General features: G+C 41.0%; 3 protein-coding genes across 5 annotated transcripts in view; 1 reads left to right on the forward strand and 2 right to left on the reverse strand.

Moving 5' to 3' along the window:
- The window catches only part of LOC137972180 (uncharacterized), a 13,811-nt gene extending 10,802 nt beyond the window's left edge, over positions 1-3,009 (reverse strand). The window contains exons 1-4 of one of the 2 annotated variants that reach the window (XM_068819028.1): positions 2,834-3,009; positions 2,247-2,403; positions 1,337-1,574; positions 953-992 (exon numbers count right to left, since the gene is read on the reverse strand). In XM_068819028.1, the coding sequence (XP_068675129.1) occupies positions 953-992; positions 1,337-1,402 (106 nt within the window). In that variant the 5' untranslated portion in view covers positions 1,403-1,574; positions 2,247-2,403; positions 2,834-3,009. The remainder of the gene's footprint in view (positions 1-952; positions 993-1,336; positions 1,575-2,246; positions 2,404-2,833) is intronic. The other variant, XM_068819029.1, reaches the window with a different exon arrangement.
- Positions 3,010-9,030: 6,021 nt separating this feature from the next.
- LOC137971432 (uncharacterized) lies at positions 9,031-19,002 on the forward strand. Its single transcript, XM_068818261.1, has 9 exons — positions 9,031-9,123; positions 10,701-10,802; positions 11,903-11,992; positions 12,596-12,779; positions 14,228-14,304; positions 15,252-15,370; positions 16,356-16,465; positions 17,570-17,727; positions 18,647-19,002. Exons 1-9 carry the CDS (start codon positions 9,031-9,033, stop codon positions 18,827-18,829), a joined length of 1,116 nt encoding a protein of 371 aa, XP_068674362.1. The 3' UTR covers positions 18,830-19,002.
- Positions 19,003-19,653: 651 nt separating this feature from the next.
- Positions 19,654-20,000, reverse strand: part of LOC137969942 (uncharacterized) — a 5,359-nt gene continuing 5,012 nt past the window's right edge. The window contains exon 4 of one of the 2 annotated variants that reach the window (XR_011116745.1): positions 19,654-19,742. The gene's annotated coding sequence lies outside the window, so the exon portion shown is untranslated. The other variant, XM_068816356.1, reaches the window with a different exon arrangement.

Below are 20,000 nucleotides of genomic sequence, written 5' to 3' on the forward strand. Positions count from 1 at the left end.
GGACAGAAACAGCAACCCCACTCTGCACAACTGATTTGGACACAGATGGTGTGAAAATGTGTCAAGGCCAACAAAAACGTTCAAAGCAGATGAGCCAATAGTTTAAGAAACTGGCAGATGTTCACAAATATAATAATGTAAATTATAGACCCTGTTATAATGTTATAATAATTGTGTTTCAATCGTTAGGTGCAATATTACCGTCCAAACAAGAAATTAACCAAGTGCTCAACTCAAGTTTAAATCTTTCGTGTGAACAAGAACGATCATGAGGTGTCTTTTTGTATTTTTGCCTTGTTTTTGCAAAGACTCAAAGCTTATCAATAAGCTGCAGCTCCATTTTGCAGTCAATTGATATTGTACTTCAGCAAAAATAATTAATATTCAGATGAAGATAGAGTGGCAACTTCAACAATGATGACACCTGTTTCAAACCCTCTAAGTCATACTACTGCAGCATGATTTTACCAACGGAAAATGAGCACTTCAATGGTATTTCTAGTTAACTAGAACATGGGGGTATTTGGAAGATGAAAATGAAAAATCGTCAAATGAAAAGTACATGATAACAACCAGAGGAAATTTGGATCGGGCCCAGTTTCTTATTTGAAGACTCTGCGCCATTTTCAAAGTGTAAAATGTTAAAGGAAGTTATTTCCTGTATATGTTCAGATTTGTGCATGAAATGTAAACTAAATTTACGGCAAGTAATATTTAGTTACAAATGGAAGACATGATGCGGGGTTTTATAATTGAATTCTTTGCATGGAATCTGCGTCGTGCAATATAAAAAATAATTTCTGGGCAGACTTTCCGTAAGCTTAACTACGAACTTTCTTAAGAAAGAAAAAAATGTGACACCTGTAAACAGTGTCTGTTAAATCCTGGGCATTCCTAAAAAATTAGGTTTTAGTACAACTTACAAATTCGTCCACAATAACATAACACTTACATTTTCTGTTTTGTTCATTTCCCTTTACTGTGATATCCCACTGAAATAAAAAAAGAGCGAACTACAATTATGACACCGAAATGTTTATTTCTTACCCATTTTACAAGTCTTGGAATGAGGAAACGTAAGAAAGAACTCCAATGCAAACCGGAAAGTTAAGTGGGCCGGGTGACGGTGGACTGACGAAAACTGTACTTTCCACCTCATGCTAAGAACTCTCTTTTCAAATCATTTACTTCATATTTCGATCATTAACTTTTGCAAAGAAGCGTTGAACTTAGCTCGCAAGGTGTGCCACATCTAAGCCTTTCCCATAAACGTTTCAGGTGGACACATTTGTGAGAGATTGGAACCGTATATCATATATTGTTTACCGTTACTTACCTTTTGCCCTTTTTTGCCAAGATAATAGACTTGCTCAAAGAGAAAATGCTTATTTAGAGCAGACATCGCTGCTATCTACAGCCCATGCATCCCACAAACTGACCAGCGCCTCAAAATAGACTTTGGTGAGTTATTTATCGCAGCTTAAGGCAGGAAGTTTATCTTCGTTGACGTCAGTGCTACGTAAATGATGTAACAAGGGTGGAGGAGGGGTGTCCCCCAAAGTTGATACTGTCGTCTGAAATTAAAGCATGGATCATAAGTATCGGTTTCTTTTGTGAAAGGTAAAAGAAGGCATTCTGAGAAACGGAATCGTAGGATACTTTGGAGAGAAATCTATTGGAGACACTCTCTTGGAAAGAAATGAGACTACACAAGAGTCCATCACCATGGACTCCTGAACTAAAATCAATTCGAAGAAAATATCTGTAGTAGGTGTTACCGAAATGCGGTTTCGCTATTTTTCCTGTGGCGGATAGCTTCAGCTTAAGCGACCATGAAAATCGTATTTTCAAGGACCAATTGAAGAGCGTAAACAAACAGATTTGCATAACGAATTTAAAACTTTCTTTTCTTAAGAAAACAAGAAAACCCATTCAGCCAACTAGAACTTTGAATTGAATCTTGGATTAAAGATGTTTGAAAACATGGCTAAACTCTTCCCGTTATGCATTGTACTCGTGCATGAACTATGCACGTAGGATTTAGGTAGGACTTAAGATTTATGTACTCGTGCATGACTATGCACGTAGGATTTAAGTTCCTCGAGAGGTCTGATTCAAGGAAAAACAGCGCGGGTAAAGAACTCTCAAGTGATCAGGAAGGTCTTAAACTATGGAAGGGTGGCAACCATTGCTATTGAAGACTTCCCTCGTTATATGTGAGTACGGCACTTGAATTAGACCCTTACCTTAAGAAGAACATGGATGGCACAGTGGTGTTTAATACCCCTTGGTTCTCTTCTCCACTCCGAGTGGATTTTCTCCGGATACTCCGGTTTTCTTCTGATTTGATATGAGTTTACTTCATCTTCCTCTATAGTGTTTCAGCGCTAAATGCATTTCACACTTAAATAAAATTCATTTATTTGTATTACTGGCACTGTTTCGGAAGTCATTTAAGGTTGGCCGGCGGAACTTCCGCATTGCCGGCCAAGTCAATGTTTCGTAACGCGTTAGCTGTAAAAAAAAATATAAGCTGCCAACTGTGTTGTGTTAACGTACTCTCTTTCTTTGATTTGCCTTGTTTGTTGTATGGAAGCGAAAGCCCAGTTATGCTCTTGTTAACGGTGTGTATTACTAAGCCGGTCTTCAGTAACAGATTGGCCGATCAGCTGCTGATTTAACTTTCCCGCTAGCACATTTAGAGACGAATGAATGAACAGGACTGACGTTTTCTGACATGTCTTAAGGTGGCCGAGTTAAGTAACATTATCAGACATATCTACTTTTGACACAAATTCCCATACATCCACTTTTTAACACATATGCAACTTACCCAGGAAGGAATTCAATAATTGCTTCAAGAAAGTGTGTCATAAACCAATAAAATGATATAGGAGGTTTACCAGGAACAATTAACCACGACAAAACTGAATAGCCCAATGCAAAATACCACGAATTCAGTAACGTAGAACGGGGCACTTCTCATCAATTCAACAACAACAACAACAACAGCTTCCGGTTTGAGTTTTCAGAAATTCTGCATTGTTTGACGCACACTCGTACCCAGATCTCTTGTGGCGTCCTTGCTCGCTACAAGAGATCTGGGTACGAGATTTATCGCACAAGCCCGATCCAAGACACCCGACGTTGGCGCAATGTTTGCGAGCTACTGGCGGGCCAGATCATTTCTTACAGCAAGGACGCCACGAAATGATCGAAGCTGCTGTTGCACGTTGAAACTTTTATCTGAAAGGGGGCTGCGAAACAAGTTTCAGGAAACATTGTACCGTGTAACGTGGTCGGTTTCGTGAAACTTTTTTGAATTTCCGTTGCGAGACAAGTTTACCGCATTCAATTTCTGCAACGGTTGCAGCAGTTGCAGTGGTGATAAAAGGACGAGTTTCACCATGTAACACCACTTCGTGAAACTGGTCTCACCAGTGTTGTACTCGTTTTGAGGGAGGTTTACGTTTTTGCAAACGTTGGCCGTGTAGCGTCCTAATCTGCATGAAACCATCTCTCACCTCTTTCTCGAGAAGACCAGACACGGTTCTTCCGTTACGTTTATGTCTTTAGAATTAACTGAAATGTCAATTCCTTGTAATAACCAGAACCTTCTTTTGCTATGGTACGTATCGGAGAGCCAGAACATTTTATGCATTTGATAACGGAATATTTGAAGAAGAGAGAAAAGCGCATCACCTCCGGACATCACGCCAGACTGTCGTACCAAACGAGACAGCCTGGGCTATCGCCCCGTATCTCACTTTTAGACCAGACGCAGTTGGCACTTGGCAGGGAGGGAGAGAAATGTCGGCCCATACCCCCTGTGAGACAGTCCTATTCCTACACACGGCTCAAGACCGCCCTTGTCAATTTAACGTAAGATTTCGATCTCCTTAATATTCTACGAAAAGTCATTGTATCCCTTAATGGCAAGCACTGTACTGGAGTCGTGGATTACAAAGTGTACGCACGCACCCTGCTAAAGGTAACTTATAGACATGCATAAACTTTCTTTCATCTCGAATTTCAGAGTAACTACAAGAGCTAATATCTTCGAGACATGACATTTACAACTAAAATACATAGCATATACGTGTTTTTCATCCGTCTATAGGACAAGGGTTCTATTTTGGTTCCCAAGCTCCTTTTTTTGCACTGATGTGATCCTTTACCAAACTACAAGAGATCTTCGTATCATCGTCGTCATTTTATGTTTTATGATCTTCGGATTTTTCAAGTAGCTTGGTGTAGCTGGTATCTTCGAGCGTTCACCCTCCCTACCATGATTATACCACAGAAGACAGACAACGACACCGTGAACTCCATCGGGATTATGAACTTTGAAGAGTTGTGAGACGGCCCCTATGGTTTATCGTCAATTCTGGAAGATCAGAGAGCCTAACCATTTGTAGATGTTTTTACAATGGCAGCACTTTTTCCTCAGTCATTTAAAGACCCTTAGTGTTGGTCCGACCGGAGTTTTAATTGCGCGAACACCCACAAACTGATCCGGTGCATGACAAACCGAGCCAGCCGGTCTGCCTATCATACTTTGCCTTTCTTCCAGCACTACTATCTTTGTCGTTTTGCTTGCGAACATTACTCTCACCGCGCTTAGCCCACACTGTGATTATGGATTCTAACATTGGAATCTCGCTTTTTACCTTTCGCTCGAGCTCATATTTACAACCATTTGAGAGTAAGCTGTGTATATATGTTCTGGGGCACCCTGTCTACTTGCCCTAGGCACCCGCGCTCTAGGCGGGCTATACTTTTTGCCATGTAGACGGTTCGTGACGGGTGACCCCGGATAGATCGCGAAAACATGGCGGCGCGAAATTACCATCACGGGGAACTGTTTCGTCGTTATCACTTAACATTAAGGAGCTTTAGCAACGACGACGGGAACGGCAACGAGAACGTCATCACAAAATATAAATTCTCATTATTATTATCACTTCACGACTATTCCAAGTTTTTGAATGTGAGAAAGGTAGGAGTAACCGCAGAATACCCTGCCATTTTAAAGCTGCACCTCAGAGGAGGCTGGATACGCGGATACGCTGTCGAAAATACAACCCCTCCCCAAGTAAACATCTAAGTAGTATGTTGTGAAGTGGATACGCGGATACGTGGATACGCTGTCGAAAATACTACCCCTCCCCAAGTAAACATCTAAGTATATTGTGAGAACCGAACTGCAAATTTTCGCGAGAGTGCTTATGCCTAATCACTGAAGCGAGTGTTTACTAGGCTTAATCAGTAAACGAATGCTGCTTTCTTCTTCACACGATCTCGTGAAAAGTGTTGTTAACCGAACCGCAAAATGAAAGCTAAAATTCTACGCGAGTGCTTAGGCCTTATCACTGAGGCGAGCGCTTAGGCTTAATCAGGAATCGAGGACTATTTCGTGTAGTAAATGAAAGTTAATCGAACTGTAAAATGACCCAATCATCGAGCTATACGGACGAGAAATACATATCAACAAGGAGATTGATCGCGCTTTAAGAAAAATCATCGTTCTCGGTTAGCTTTCGTGGTTGTGTTTGGGGTCATGGTTAGCAGCCGCGGTTGCAGTCGCGATTAGCGTTGCGGCTGCGGTTGGCGGAAGCGGTTGATGGATGTGATTAGAATTCGGGATTGGCGGACGAGGTTGGCAGACGCTGTTAGAGTTTAAGTTTAAGTTTTTTGTAAGTTTAATAATTTACTTCGTCCGCCGATTACAGGCTCAAAGGATATATACGACAGGAGAATAATTGGGGGAAACCAAATTCCCATACAAAGATCACTCTCCAATATCAAACACACTAAAAAATAATAATTAAGAGTTCAGCAAAAATTGATAATGGACTCTTGGATTAAGAGACAATACAAAACTAACTTTCTAAAATAAGTACAACACTCACACATTAACACGCGTAATATTCTACATTTGGCACAAATGATCTAAAAGACCGGACTTTAAAATTAGCTAATGAAGTGGCAACCATAATTTCCATGGCAAGGAAATATCGTCCCTGTCAGTAATATAACGATATAAAAAAAAAAGATAACTCATTTAAAATATTTTTTACGGGTCCTTTCATTGTAGGTCTTATCCCAAAATTATGGTTTCTGTGTGTTTTTTAAAGTAAGAAACTTATGAAGGTCGCTTAGCAAGTGACAACCGAAAATTCTGTGAAAACAGTTCCTTTCCCAACTCGCTTAAAGTTAAGCGAGTCGGCAAATTTCAATAGAACTCTCATTAAATTTAAGCCACCAAACCATTCAACTGAAGCGAGTTGGCTCAAATCGGAAATACAACAGGCGCGCTGTTTCATGCTTTTTCGTGCTCTCTCCTCATTTAGTCTTACCCGTGAAAACACGAATCATTTTTAAGTCGCTTAATGAAGTCTGCAAACAAACCACTTCCAGGAAAGTTAATTAAGCGAGACAACGTCTATCGTGAAAACACAGCCTCTGACACCCAAATAACTCGAGTAGCTCGCCTTTGAACCGACTCTCTACTGTTGATATGCTCAACTAAGTGAGGATTGCAGACTTGACAACCATATTTCAGTATTGGGCGCACTAAGGTCTTAAAAACCGTCGAAACTCCCACTGGATTATTTAAACCAAACGTTTGCCGTATCAAACCTAGAGCCCTTTTGGCTTTGCCACAGATATCATTTATGTGGTCATTCCAAGTAAGGAAAGACTCGAGCCAGAAACCAAGGTGATGATCGACTACGGATAAGGGCTCATCAGACAACCGTTGCATGCTTACGATAATGTGGGTCCTTTGATTTCGATATGAGCGGAATCTTGGACTTTTCAGACGTCAGTGTTACACCAATCATCTGCACCGTGGATATCACTTTAGGATGTAACTTTATCAGCGATATAGGTACTCTTATTATAGCAACGAGTTCGTAGTTACTGTTAATTACCAAGGGAAAGTCATTGATATAAACAAGGGAAAGCAAGATGTTACGTCAGGCCAACCAGATGAGTGGCCATTCATTATCACTCTGTGTTTTTTTGTAGTCACGAAATCTGAAATCCAATCTAATAGTTGACCATTGCCACGGATACCATATATTGATTTCTTACTACTGGTGTTTTAATAGCAGGTGTGGGTGGGAAACCTTATCAAAGGCCTTTGCAAAATCTGGAAAAACCGCATTCAGCTAGCCGCGATTATCAAGGGTATTAAACCACTCTTGAACAAGTTGGAGGAGTTGAGGTTTGCGGTTTGCGTTCGCAGCCGCATTAGAGGACGTGGGTTGCAGCCGCGTTCTTGGTTCGCCATTGTAGTTCCGTTTGGGGTCGTGGTTAGCGGTCGTAGTCGCGTTGTTTGCGGTTGCAGTTGGCGAACGCGGGTTATCAGTCTCGGTTAGTTGACGCAGTTGGGGGATGCGCTTAGCGGTTGCCGTTGGCAGACGCGGTTAGTGGTTGCGGATAGCGGAGGCGGTAAACGGACGCGGTCCTATGAAACGAGCCAGAAATGTGTGATCCACACGTTGTACATTCACAACACCATTCACAACAGCGAGAATAGACCCTCACCGTAACATGATATGGAGCTAAACCCTAGACTTTCCCCATGTAATAATTTCAACGCACTTCGTGGTTCACTACGGGGCTAGGCCAAACGTTATGCGAGTCATATTTGTCATATTTGGAGGAATATGATTAAAATGGTTTGAAACAGTTGTATAAAACAATTTTGAGTAAGGCGATGGGCTGAGAACGAAGCGCTAGCGGCGTCTTGAAGAACATCAGATCTAGTATTTGAGATAGTAGGCTCGTGATTATGGCCTTTCAGAAAGTCAATCATTTCAAACTTGCGTTAGCAGACAGAGAATGCGTGTTCCACTTGACTTTCGTAATAATTTACCTTGGTTTTATGCTTTCGGCAGGTTTGGAAAATCTGCCGATCGAGGTAACATGCCATCCCAATAGAATTTACCGGTATGCCAGCTTTTGTCAGGAACAAACAGGCCCACGACCAACCGAAAAAGGTTAACCAGCAACTTTGTTTAGCGCGTGCAGTACCCTTATTGATCGCACGTGTGATCAGGATACGTCTGTGACCGATTATGACGTCAATTCGATTGCTATACAAGACAGAAAAATGATAGGATGAAGAGCAAAGGCGTTATCTTCACTTTAATATTTCTATCGTTGTCCTTATTACAAATATCTTCGGATACCCGTTTACGGGTGAAAGAAAAGCTACGTTTGGTAAGAATGAACATAGTATAAAACGAAATTTCCTCTTTGTAGTTTACGTGGGGGTATAGAGAATTCAGTGAAAGTCTGACTATTTCAAAAGCAGGGAAATTTTGTTGTTTATACAGAACAATGTTTTGATAAAGTAATCTTCTCACATGCACTTTAAAACAATAATCACGAGAAATGAACCTCTTTAAATCAAACATGAAATGCTAAAAACCCTCAACCAGTCTAATTAAAAGCCTGGCCAAACGCTCGCAACATTTCAACGCAACATCTTGCAACATGTGTTGCACGGGGTGGCCAAACGCACACAACATTTTCATCATTTTCAACGCAACATGTCAATGTTCATGTGCCCCATGCCCCTGGCGCGCAAGAAGTGGACCTAACGCGCATGCCCTAGCGCAACAATCAGGGCGGAAAGAGACCGTATAAGCGCCCTGGCAACAATGTTGCGTGAACGTGGCCAAAACAGTACAACCGACCGGTTGACCGTTTTCAAATTTGATCCAACATCAGCCAACATGTCGCAACATATCGCAAAAGGGTGGCCAAACGTATGCAACATGTTGTGCCCAACAATGTTGCAAGATTTTCCGTTTAAATTATATTTTACCCTGAGGGAAGTCTTTACTGTGTAACCGCATCCCCAAGGGTAACATGAAACCTGAGCTAAACCAACCCAAGCCATTTACCGTTCGGAAGGCCCCAAACCCAAGTAGTGTTTAACCACAGCTATTGTGCTAATTTTGTGATAAAACGCGTGCTGCACGTGCAGCACGAATATTTTTCTTCTTTTAACTAATGATATTAATGTTCCGTGGCGTTCTCGTTGACGAACGAGACGTAGATCTTAAAGTCGGCTTCAGACAGTGGGGGAGCAGGAATGGCGCAGTGGTAAGAGCACTTGACTCCCACCAAGAATCTACTCTGCTCCGAGAAACTCCACCCTTCCCCTCTCCTCAAAAATCAACCAATGATATGAGTTGATTTGATTTGATTTGATTTCAGTACAGTGTCCCCTTATCGGAGTTATCAGCGGTTTTGCCGCATAAACGAGGCTAAGGGGTCATTTTGTATCGAATGGGCCACTTCGGAAAATACCATAATTCTCTTTGTTTGTCCCCCCCCCCCCCCCCCCCACCAATTTTTGCATAAGCATTGTTTCCAGGTTCTCTTAGGACATACAATGTAATCTAGCATGTATGTGAGGCAATTTCGGGCTATTTTGTAGTTTTAACCCGAAATTGCCTCGCACCCACGTTAGATTACATTGTAATGCAAATGAGAAAAACTAACCGTGAAAAGGGCTATTCCCATGAAAATGACGTACTATCCAGATTTTTTTCAAACTTGGCACAATTGATATTCTTACACAGGGCATTTTAAAAATGCAATAAAAAGAAGGGGTCACCGTGCTTGTTTTCGCGCTGTATGCGCTAAGTGTTTTTTCCACGAATTTCGCGAGAAGCATTCGAAACTAGATCAACCGCAAAAATTGTTGTTATGTAGCAAAGGCTACTGACACTTGAACCTGCTTGTTTGTCCGGGCTATAATCTTTAAGAAAGCGATTTCAAATTGCTCAATCTTGCAAAGAAATGTAAGCAAATTGGACCGCTACAGTCATCACCTTGCACTCAGTGTCATGCTTCAAATGCAGCAATTTCGGCTTCAAAATGATCATTTTTGCGCGAAAGGACTGGGGCGAGTTCCAAAACAACACCTTCTTAATTAACCGAGAAGTTATCATGATTGCACTTAAAAGCTTTTGAACTGCAAAAGCGGCCTTTGTTGCCTCTCTTCAGATGGCCGGCGCGAAACGCCGCCATCTCCGAAGTCGCAATGTTATGCGCAGTATGAGATGCGCGGTGCAAAACAAGGGAATCACCTTAAGCCTCGTTTGCATGTAGTTTTAAACAAAAGAAAATGTGCCTGCAGGCTCAACTCCGATAAGGTCTATTGTGACTCAGCGCTAAATACACTTGATGATCACAAGAGTGAATTAGATAAGAGTGTTTCTCTATCACTTTGCGGTCTTGCCTCAGCACAGTCAAATCGACTTTAACCAATCAGGGCAGCCATGTCACGCGTGACTGCTTCTGCCATATTTTTTCAGGGACATAACAGCTAATTTTTGCTGGAACGGGTGACTGTGCTAGGGAGTCAACCCATGCCATAAGAACACTCTTATCTAATTCACTTTTGCTGATCATCATCATACTTCACACTTAAATAAATGGAAGGATTCGAATCCAGATAATCTTCCTGCAAATTCGATTCCCTAAGAATTGTGCCTCGTTGTGTCCCAGGGGCAGCAAGTGATTGTTAAAAGAATTGTTGTTTTTCATATATTGTACCGGCAACAAAATTAAGGCTGCCGGAAAGATCTAACCTCGTAAAGGCGATTAGTTTTCATCGTAAGAGTAATTTTCAGTTAAAACTAAACTGTTTTTGTTATTGTTTTTTTTACTAGCTCCGCTCCGTCTCAGAGGACATAAGAAACTGCAAACATTGGAAATTTGAAACCACAGATGACCCACACTTTGCGGACGTACATGTCGAATTGCATAATGTGGTTAGTGACACTTCATAGTCAAAACTGTTTTCCGTTAAATGTTAGCAGATATTCGTTGGTGTCTTAAGTTTTGCACATGACTTTCATGAAAACTGTAACCGCTGACTAAGAAAATCGCAGTGCAGGAACCCTTATTTTCATGCGCGCACATTCTCATCCAATCGAGCGAGAGACACGATAGAAGGCTTTTAGCTCAAGGTGGCGAATATATGAAACTCATAAACTCATACATTGCAACTGAGTATATCAAACACCTTCCAAAGCGATAAATGATCGTGGTTGAGAGCGTACAGCGCAGTCATACAGGCGATGAGAATCCTTTAAGTCCCTATGACACTTATTTTTTTTACCGTTTTGTAACTTTTCTTTTAAATATTTACAGTGTCTGGAGTGTAGTACTTCAAAAAAATTTTCGCTCATAGTCACACGCGTTTTGGAGGGCCTTTGATTTTTGGCAGATCCAGTTGGGTCCTGGTAACTAATGACGTCAAAGAAGTCAAGAATGTAATTCCATTCTGAATCGTCAGAACATTCACGGCATCCGAAGGGTAACTGTCGTCCGACATTTCTACAAAGACTAAACAAAACGCTTTAGATTTTCAACAAGACTTCTTTTCTTACACTTTTGCACATTTCTTTCTGATGAGATGCGATCAAGTTACTTATTTGACGTCATTAGTTACCAGGGCTTAACTGGCTCCGCCAAATGTTTTTGCGTATAAATCAAAAGCCCGCTAAAACGCGTAGATACGCTACGAGGGAAAATTTTTTTTAAGTACTTCACTCCAAACACTATAGATATTTAAACGAAAAGTTTAGAAAACGGGGAAAAAAATAAGTGTCATAGGGACTTTAACTGCCAAGCCGCTATGCAAAAAGACCAGGACTTCGTACAGTAGTCTACCCGTCAATAAGCCAGTTTTGTATTTTGCTGTTAGACTGGTAAAAACATGAAATGGAAACTGATGGTTGGGCGGGTGAAATCTTTTCAAATGCAAATTATCTCTCCCAATCTCTCCCGCATATGCCTACATTTTATGCTTGTTCCAGTCCAACCGAGGCTCAATGACTTTTCACGTTTATATTCCATAATATATCAGGCAAAAGCAACCAAGAAAATGTCAGTAGCTTTGCAGTGTGCAACAATGAATAAAATAGTGGAACCAAAATCAGCCTTTGAAGTTCCACCGGTAAGTATGTGGCAAATGATTAATTGCAGGTAAATTCTACTCCCATTTTTCTTATATTATATGGGATTTTTAAATTTAGGGCTATGAAGTGACGTCAACGAAAGAGTGAAAAGTTTACGTTTAACAAACTGTCTCGTCCTTTTTTATCCGTTTAGTCAATTTCTACAACTGAAATTCGCAGAACTATACACTATAGGAATGTGGCAGATTGGTGTTAAAGCTTTGAAAATTTTTTCCATAAAACTTGAAGTTTGGTCTTTTTACGTTACAGATTCGCGGGGCATTTAAAAGGAATTTTGCAAATGTTAAATTAAAAATAACTTGCTTTTAAAATTTAGTAGCTTCAAATGGTACTGTCTAGTTGCGGTCTCTCTGACGTCTCGTTACGTCCTGCATCTTGAAGTCCCTATCAACCGACATATATGAAGACGAATCGGATTAAAGTATCTAAATCCTCAAAGGAATTTTTATTTATAATATCGACATCCATGTCTCGTGCAAGCTTCACGATTAACACATGACTAGTCTCTTCCTCCCCCCTCCCCTTTCTCTCTCTTCACCTGATTGAAAAACTAATTCACAGAAAAATCCATCAATTTGCAGGGAAAGACGCATGAATTCGCATTCAGAATCGCAGTAGCATCAAAGTTCTACCATCGCGACTCAAGCGTGCGCCAACACAAATGTCAGCTGTCCACCTGGAACGATGACGCTCACAGTCTGGTGACTTGCAAATTTAACATTAGTGTCTGGCCTAATGGAATGTTTTATTACAAATGCTCAAAATGTTAGTAAGGCAATGAACGGTTGCTTGTCATTAACATAATTTTAATCTTTCTTAAAATCCGGAAGTCTTTCGCAAAACTACTAACCGCTTTTCCTTATGAGCTAAGAATTGCCAAGTCAAGTGACTTGAAACGCCCGTTCTTCGGAAGATACGGAGGGATTATTGGCAATCGCACGGTCCCGTGAGTTTCGGGCTTTTAAAAAGTGCAAGCCAGCTCACTACATTGTTAAAAAATTTGCGGCAACCTGAGAGGCTCGTAGGCGCTAGTTTTCATTATCGACGTAGGAATGAAGGCAAGCAGCATACGAAGACGTATTGTTCTAATAGGCTATCTTCCCAATCCCATAATGCAATACACTTTTTTTTTTGGGCGGGGGAGGGGGGTTTACATAAAAACAATGGAAGTTAATTACTCTTGGGACTGTATCATTCTTCAGTGAACTGGATATCCATTGTTTTAATGCAAATAGAGAATACAGGGAGCCGGGTCTGTGTTTGTCGCTTGCACTTTTGCTTGTGTCGCTATCATGATTTTGAGCTCTTGATTGTAGTTTGTCGAAATTTGTTGAACTCAACAGCAAAGTCTAATGTAAAGCAACGTCAAAATGCGCAAAAGTTTTTTTCACTTCCATTCAAGGTAAACAGCTATCGTGATCGCGGAGTTGAGATTAAGATCACGGTTACGTGATCGAGAGCATCGCCGAGCAAGGCGCAAAGTACATCATTTAAACCTGTTTCAACGCTTTCAAGTAACGTTCCTATTAGAATGTTTGACACTAAAACGGTGTTATAACAGGGCTTTCCCGTTGCCAAGATAACTTATTACCAAGTGAACCTATGATTCTCGCAGTTATGAACGCAATTTTAGCAATTGCAAAGAGACCTGAAAAATCCAGGACTTCAACGAGGTTTGAACTCGTGACCTCGCGATGCCGGTGCGATGCTCTAACCAACTGAGCTATGAAGCGACTGATGTTGGGAGCTGGTCATTTGTGGGTACAAATGTTCCCGAGATGTGAATAAATCAATGAACGAAATGATATATGAAATGAATCATATAATGAACTGCGGATATGAAATCAAGTGAAGCTATGATCCTCGCAGTTATGAACGCAATTTTAAGCAATTGCGTAGTGAGGCAGTTCAATATATTATTCATTTCATATATCATTTCGCTCATAACTTATTACGTCACAATACGTATGATGACCGCATCTTGTTTGGAAATAATCGGTGTTTCATATGGTACCATAACATCGCTGTCACGTGATACAGTGTGGAGTCATATCGAAAAATGATGAAAAAAGACCCTTGGGCTGAGAAGTCCTGAGAAGTACTGTTGTTAGTGACTTCGACTGACGTTTCGACAAACATGAGCGGAAGTCATCCTCAGCGTCCATCATTTTCTCGTTCCTTACTAACAAGTTCACTGGCTCCTATCTTTTTAGATCAAAGAAACCAACTGTCCGTGTCACAGGCTTCTAGTCTTGGTGCAAAGCGGATTAACCTTTACAACAAGGGTGATGTAAGTCTCAGGGAAAGTAATTATCATAGTTAATGAATCAGTAGGGGAGGGGGGAGGGGGATGACTCGCATATGGAAGGAGAGGGGATGCTCGTCGTCTCACTTAGCTCCCTCCCACTGCGCTCGTAATTTCAAATCAGCGCGATTTTGAAATCACTCGTACGATTACTCCCTGAATTGTACTCCACTTAGTCCAATTACTATTACTTACTGTATCCCGTAATCGGTGAATGTATGAAAGAAGAATACTGATATGAAATTATCATACGTTTGAACTGATTGTGATGTAAGTTTAAACCGAAAAAGTGGCATGAAAGTAAAATATACAGCTTTTTATAATATAAAATTTAGTGGTATACCGAGTGGTAGGAAATCGATAAAAACACTATCGCGCCAGTGATATCATTTTTATCCACACATATGTGATATCATTTTTGACCGATCAGCTCGCAATATTATTGCGCGCTGTCAAGCACTTGTGGCTGCTTGTGATTTTGATGAGTCTTTTGGGAGCTTTTTCGTTAGTTTTTTCACGAATCGAAGAGACAATTCATTTTAAAATGGAGGAAGGAAGGTTTGTCGAGATTACGTTTTGCCTGAGTGCGTCTTTCTTTGCACTGAAATAACTTGGCCTTGTTTTAAATACTATTGACACAAACAAAAAAACTACTGAATGTAAGCTTATGTAGTCAAGTTCAGACCTTAGTTTTTGAAATAAAAAGAATAAAGCATCTTTTGTTGTACTGCAGGGATTTTACAAAATGAAAAGAAAATTACTTGGTCGCTTGGAGATACGAAAATTCTTTTCTCGTGTTGAAAAATATTTCACGAGTGAGCGCATATTCTTTCAACGCTCGAAGAGAAATTTCGTATCTCCGCGCGGCCATGTAATATCCTCTATTAATCATTCATTCATTCAAAAGCTTGATATTTCTAATTGCTTTTCAGCGTTCAATATTTCTTATCAACTCGACCTGTAAGCCAACGGTAATGACACTACAGCTTATTGATATGTACAAAAATCTCGACCAAGGACAGAAATGGGACCTGGAGTTTCCGTTGTCTTGGTAAGCTATAACTTATGCAATACATGCTTAATTGACCGCTCCCCATAGGGGCTTCTCAGGGCCAATGAAACACAACGAAACGACGGAACAGAACAACAACAACCGTTAAGAATCCCAACTGGCCGGAGGCAAACCAGTTGGCTATTTACAAGTGCAGCTGGGAAGTTGAACCAGGGACTACCAGAAACAAATTCAACGAGTGGTCAGAACAGGTCTTGAATCCGGGATCTACGGATTTCATGGACAGCGCTCTAACCACTGGGCCACACTGCCTCTCCAATTTATAGATGCAATTATAGAATCGGTATATCTGTACTTTTGAGTACAAGGAAGGATTACGTTTTTGCAAACGTTGGCCGTGTAGCACTTATATATGAACAGACTTAACTGATTAGAGTGTAATGTGAAGTGCTAAGTTTCCACCCCATATGAGGCGCTAGATTTGGTATAGCCAATCAAACGCATGTAATATTGCTTTTGGCGATTAACGGGGCCGCTGCGTCACGAAATTTAGCCAAATTTGGCGATTGAGAAATGACAAGCAAATCAAGCGAAACGTTAAAGTAACTACTACTACAACACCGAAGAAAGGTTTGAATAAAACGGCAATAGAAAGACAGTCCAGACAGACAGACAGGGATGGGCAAAACTGAAAAAGGTTATTAAAATGAATCAGCCTAACAGTGTTTCAAAGTTCATCCCTTTTGTTTGTAACTTGAATTATGCTTGCTCCAAAGACATTTTCTTGACACGAAGATTGGAGTTGTGTTCTTTAACAGTAACTTCTTGATTTGAAGTTACAAAGCGATTAGGGATGAGTAATTGGTAAAACTAAGCAAAAACCGGTTACACTGTACTGTCGAGGCACAGACCCACAAAGTGCATAAGGACCACTCTACCGAGAACAGTCTTTCTTAGGCCGTCTACTCACACGACTTTCTTCTTAATTGGATTTGATGTTCTCTTTTATCTTCTCAACAACTAGCTCAGGAGCCACAAGTTTGAATTACAAAGGAAATTGCTCTGTCAAGATACACCACATCTGTCGAGAAGAACTTATTCACGTCGAAACAATTCGGTTTGAATTCATGGACGGTGAGATTTTCTTTCTAACTCCTTAGTTTCTCGAAATCCAAGTAAAAATTGAGGCTTTAACTGAAATATTGCGTTTATTAAACGGTTTGAACTAACTGATTAGAGCCTATATCGTTATCATTCCATGGCATTTCAATCAGTGTAAATTCTGATAAAGATGGTGGACAGCTATCGAAACTGTCACCATAAATAAAAGAGTGATCTTGGCTATATGTCATGAAACCCGGGTATTAATTCCTAAAGGCACGCGCAAACGCCTTTAACAACAGTTCTATTTTGTTGAACGATGTTGAGCGATGTTGACCGCACGAATGGCAAACGGTTCAACATCTGATTCAGCAAAGCTTCACGAGAGGCCTGGTATTCAGTCTAAGGCTCCACGGTAAGTGGATACTGTCTTGAGAGACCAATAAGTGCGCACGCGCATACCTAACGGTGGCAAACTGCTTCAACTTTGTTCAACATTCCCGAAAACAAAGCAAATGTTGAATGTTTGTTGAAGCAAAGTTTAAAAGCTTTGAAACGCATTCAACATCGATTCAACATGTTTCAACACAGTTGAAAGATGGTGGCAATCGGTTTCGTCATCGGTGTTCAACGAAATCGATCGCCGGATTTTGAAACAAATGTTGAAGCTGTCTAGCCGTGCCTTGATTAATATCTTCATCATTGTAGCACATTCCTTTCATTTTCTCGAGTAATTACGAGAACACTGTAACATTAATTACAACGTGTTGTCACGACAATAGGGACTCGAAGATCTACTGGGGCGACATCAGCGAAAATGACACCTCAAAATATAACTTTGCACTATTGTTGGTTTTCACTCACGTGATCAACAGCCATGTTTTTCAACGAAAACAAAAGAAAACGTTTGCATAATAATAGAGTTGAATCAGGTTTGTCCTCATCAGCGTCAGGAAAGTAAACAATAGACCACATCGGCTATGTCAATGTTGTACCCAATTGAAATGAAGTGATCCATGGGCAGTTCTGGCTGTTCTGGATTGACTGCATGCCGCCATTAGTCAATCACAAGTGAATTCGAGAAATGCTACGAAATGTTGAATCTCCACTGAAGCGTTTTTGTCATCCTTTCAACAGGAGAAATTCCTCAATGTGAGCACGTGAAAAGCATCTTGGGTAGATTCGCTCGAAATAGTTTTGCAGCGTCTTTAGGAGTCAACGATGATTGGTCAGCGGCATTGGCCATTGTCGCCATCGTAGAAATCACACTCATTGTAGTAACTTTATTCGTGAAGGTATTGTCATGTTGCCTTAATTAATTCTCTACAGGAGCCATTAAAGTGCACGTAAACTCAAATGTTTTTCGTTCCTAATATAAATCTCCCCATCCAATGCAAACATATGTCATCATTGTTACAAAGCATTTCGCTTTTTCTGTGCCGTGCAAGCCACATAAACGTGGCAGAACTAGCAGTAATTTAGACCCACGACCGTGAGAGGCATGGGTCTATTGCCAATTTCACGTCATAAACTGCTTTGCATTCCTGTTTTTAAAAAAAATTATGGACCGCAAAGCCGTTTGTGACATAAAATCGAGAATAGACCCATGCCTCTCATGCACGTCACGGTCATGGGTCCAAATTACTGCTCGTTTTGATAACATTGCGCGTCTTGTCCGGCAGAGAAAAAGCGTAATTTTGAGGTAAGAATGGCAAAACTTGCTTGCTTTTGGTGGGGAAATTGATGTTGTAGACGAAACATATTTGAGTTTAGGTGCAATTTAATGGGAAAGACTATGATGGTTGGGTTAGCTAGCAATGCAGCCAAGAGGAACGTGTACAAGGCCGTTGCCACATGGTTACGGCAGAGGGCCTGGGGCAAGAAAAGAACAAATCTCCTACTTTTGCCAAAAGCGCTTGCGCGTCTTCCTTGGTGCAATAGACACGAAAACGACGCCCTCGGAGAGAAGCATGGCATTGGCCGTAGACAAGACTATTCGGAAAACGAGCCATCTTCGAGGCCGTAGATTAGACGATGTAAATGTTTAAAATTCCCACGCAAAATGGTTGCCATGGATGCAAGCGCCGCCCACTAAGCCCAGTAAAGGAAAAAAAAACCGGTTTCGTGTTTAGTATGACCAAAGAGAGGGCAGGATAGTATCTAAGTCAGGGAAAAGCAGAGCAATTACAAAAAAATTCGTCTGTTGCTCTTTAGTTCGTCTTTGTAGGTTTGACCAAAGGTTGGAGTTCCTCCAGAGAAGAGTTTTGTGATCGGTTTCACAAGCTCGTGAATCTGATTCAAGTTTCTTCAAAAGCTGAACCAACGCAAGATGAGACGAAGACAAGCGGAAAGAAAGCTGAAGACAGTGGAAGGAGGATGGAGGATGAGTGTGAATAAGAGGTAAATACAATTACGTTAAGTACCGCTTGAGCGGCGGAAAAGAGTGCAAAGTTGCTGCCAGCGGTATCAGTGGATGATCTAGTTTCATTCTAAGGACGCATAATCCCTCCAGACTGATGCATTTGGTCACTTAAGCACACGACGAGTTTGAGCCACTGACGGCAACACGAAGTGAGCTGTTTTCCTAGTTGACTTGTCTTCACACTACTAAATTTGTATTGTTAAGTCGTTTCACTAGGAGAGGCGAATAGTTTGGAAATCTGAGAGAGACCGCCGCCCAGGCGTGCGAAATGTTCACTTCAGGTTTCCGTCCGTGGCACAAAACCGTCGCGTTGTTAACCTCTCTACAGTGACGAACTTGGGCAAAGCTTTTTCAGCGCTCCTTTACGTTTAGATAGCTCAGTATAAAGACGAGCACATGACGCATTACACGACGAGAGCAACCATCTGCTATAGTTTGCTTGGAGGAGTAACTGAATAAGATCCTTTTTCCAGATGGATAAAGAGTCTCAGTTGTGCTTGTCTTTACACAAGACGAACTTGACAGACTGAATGTATGTTTTCACAACCTTGATCGTCGGATTATTTTGTCGAGTGTAGAATTAAAGAAACTGTTAAATCAATCGGCTTCAGATCCACATCTGCTATGCGGGGACATTTTGCGTAATGTGGTGATTCGAAGACTGGAGGAAGAGGTTATTGACACTACGAATGGGATAAAACACTAAAACATATACGCGTTTATTATTGTCGTCGTGTTCATCAGCCGACTACAAGGAAGCAGCTCAAACGAAGACGTGTGAAAATGACGAGACGCGTGGTAATTTATCTTTTGTTTATTCTTGTTGCAGGCAGTGTCTCCACTTTCTCATGTGCCTCCACTCTCTCTTTGTCTTCACAGTCAGGAAAACTGAGCAGATAGTTTAAAATGAAATAAAAAGAAATTAACACTATCGCTAGGTTAAAAAGGTTCTCTCGAAAACTATGAATTATACCAGCCCTAACTAGTGACAATTAATTATCTTGCGTCATAACTAAATTGCCTTGCTTAACCTCCCAAACATATCTGCAGGTCACGTGACTTAAAAAAAACCCTGGGCCCGGTTCCTCGAAAGCCGATTAAATCGTAACCATCAGCATTGTAGCGTTCCGCTCAAGATGCATGTGT

This window comes from Montipora foliosa, chromosome 9 (genome assembly GCF_036669935.1).
Source record: "Montipora foliosa isolate CH-2021 chromosome 9, ASM3666993v2, whole genome shotgun sequence".
Classification (NCBI taxonomy): Eukaryota; Metazoa; Cnidaria; class Anthozoa; order Scleractinia; family Acroporidae; genus Montipora; species Montipora foliosa.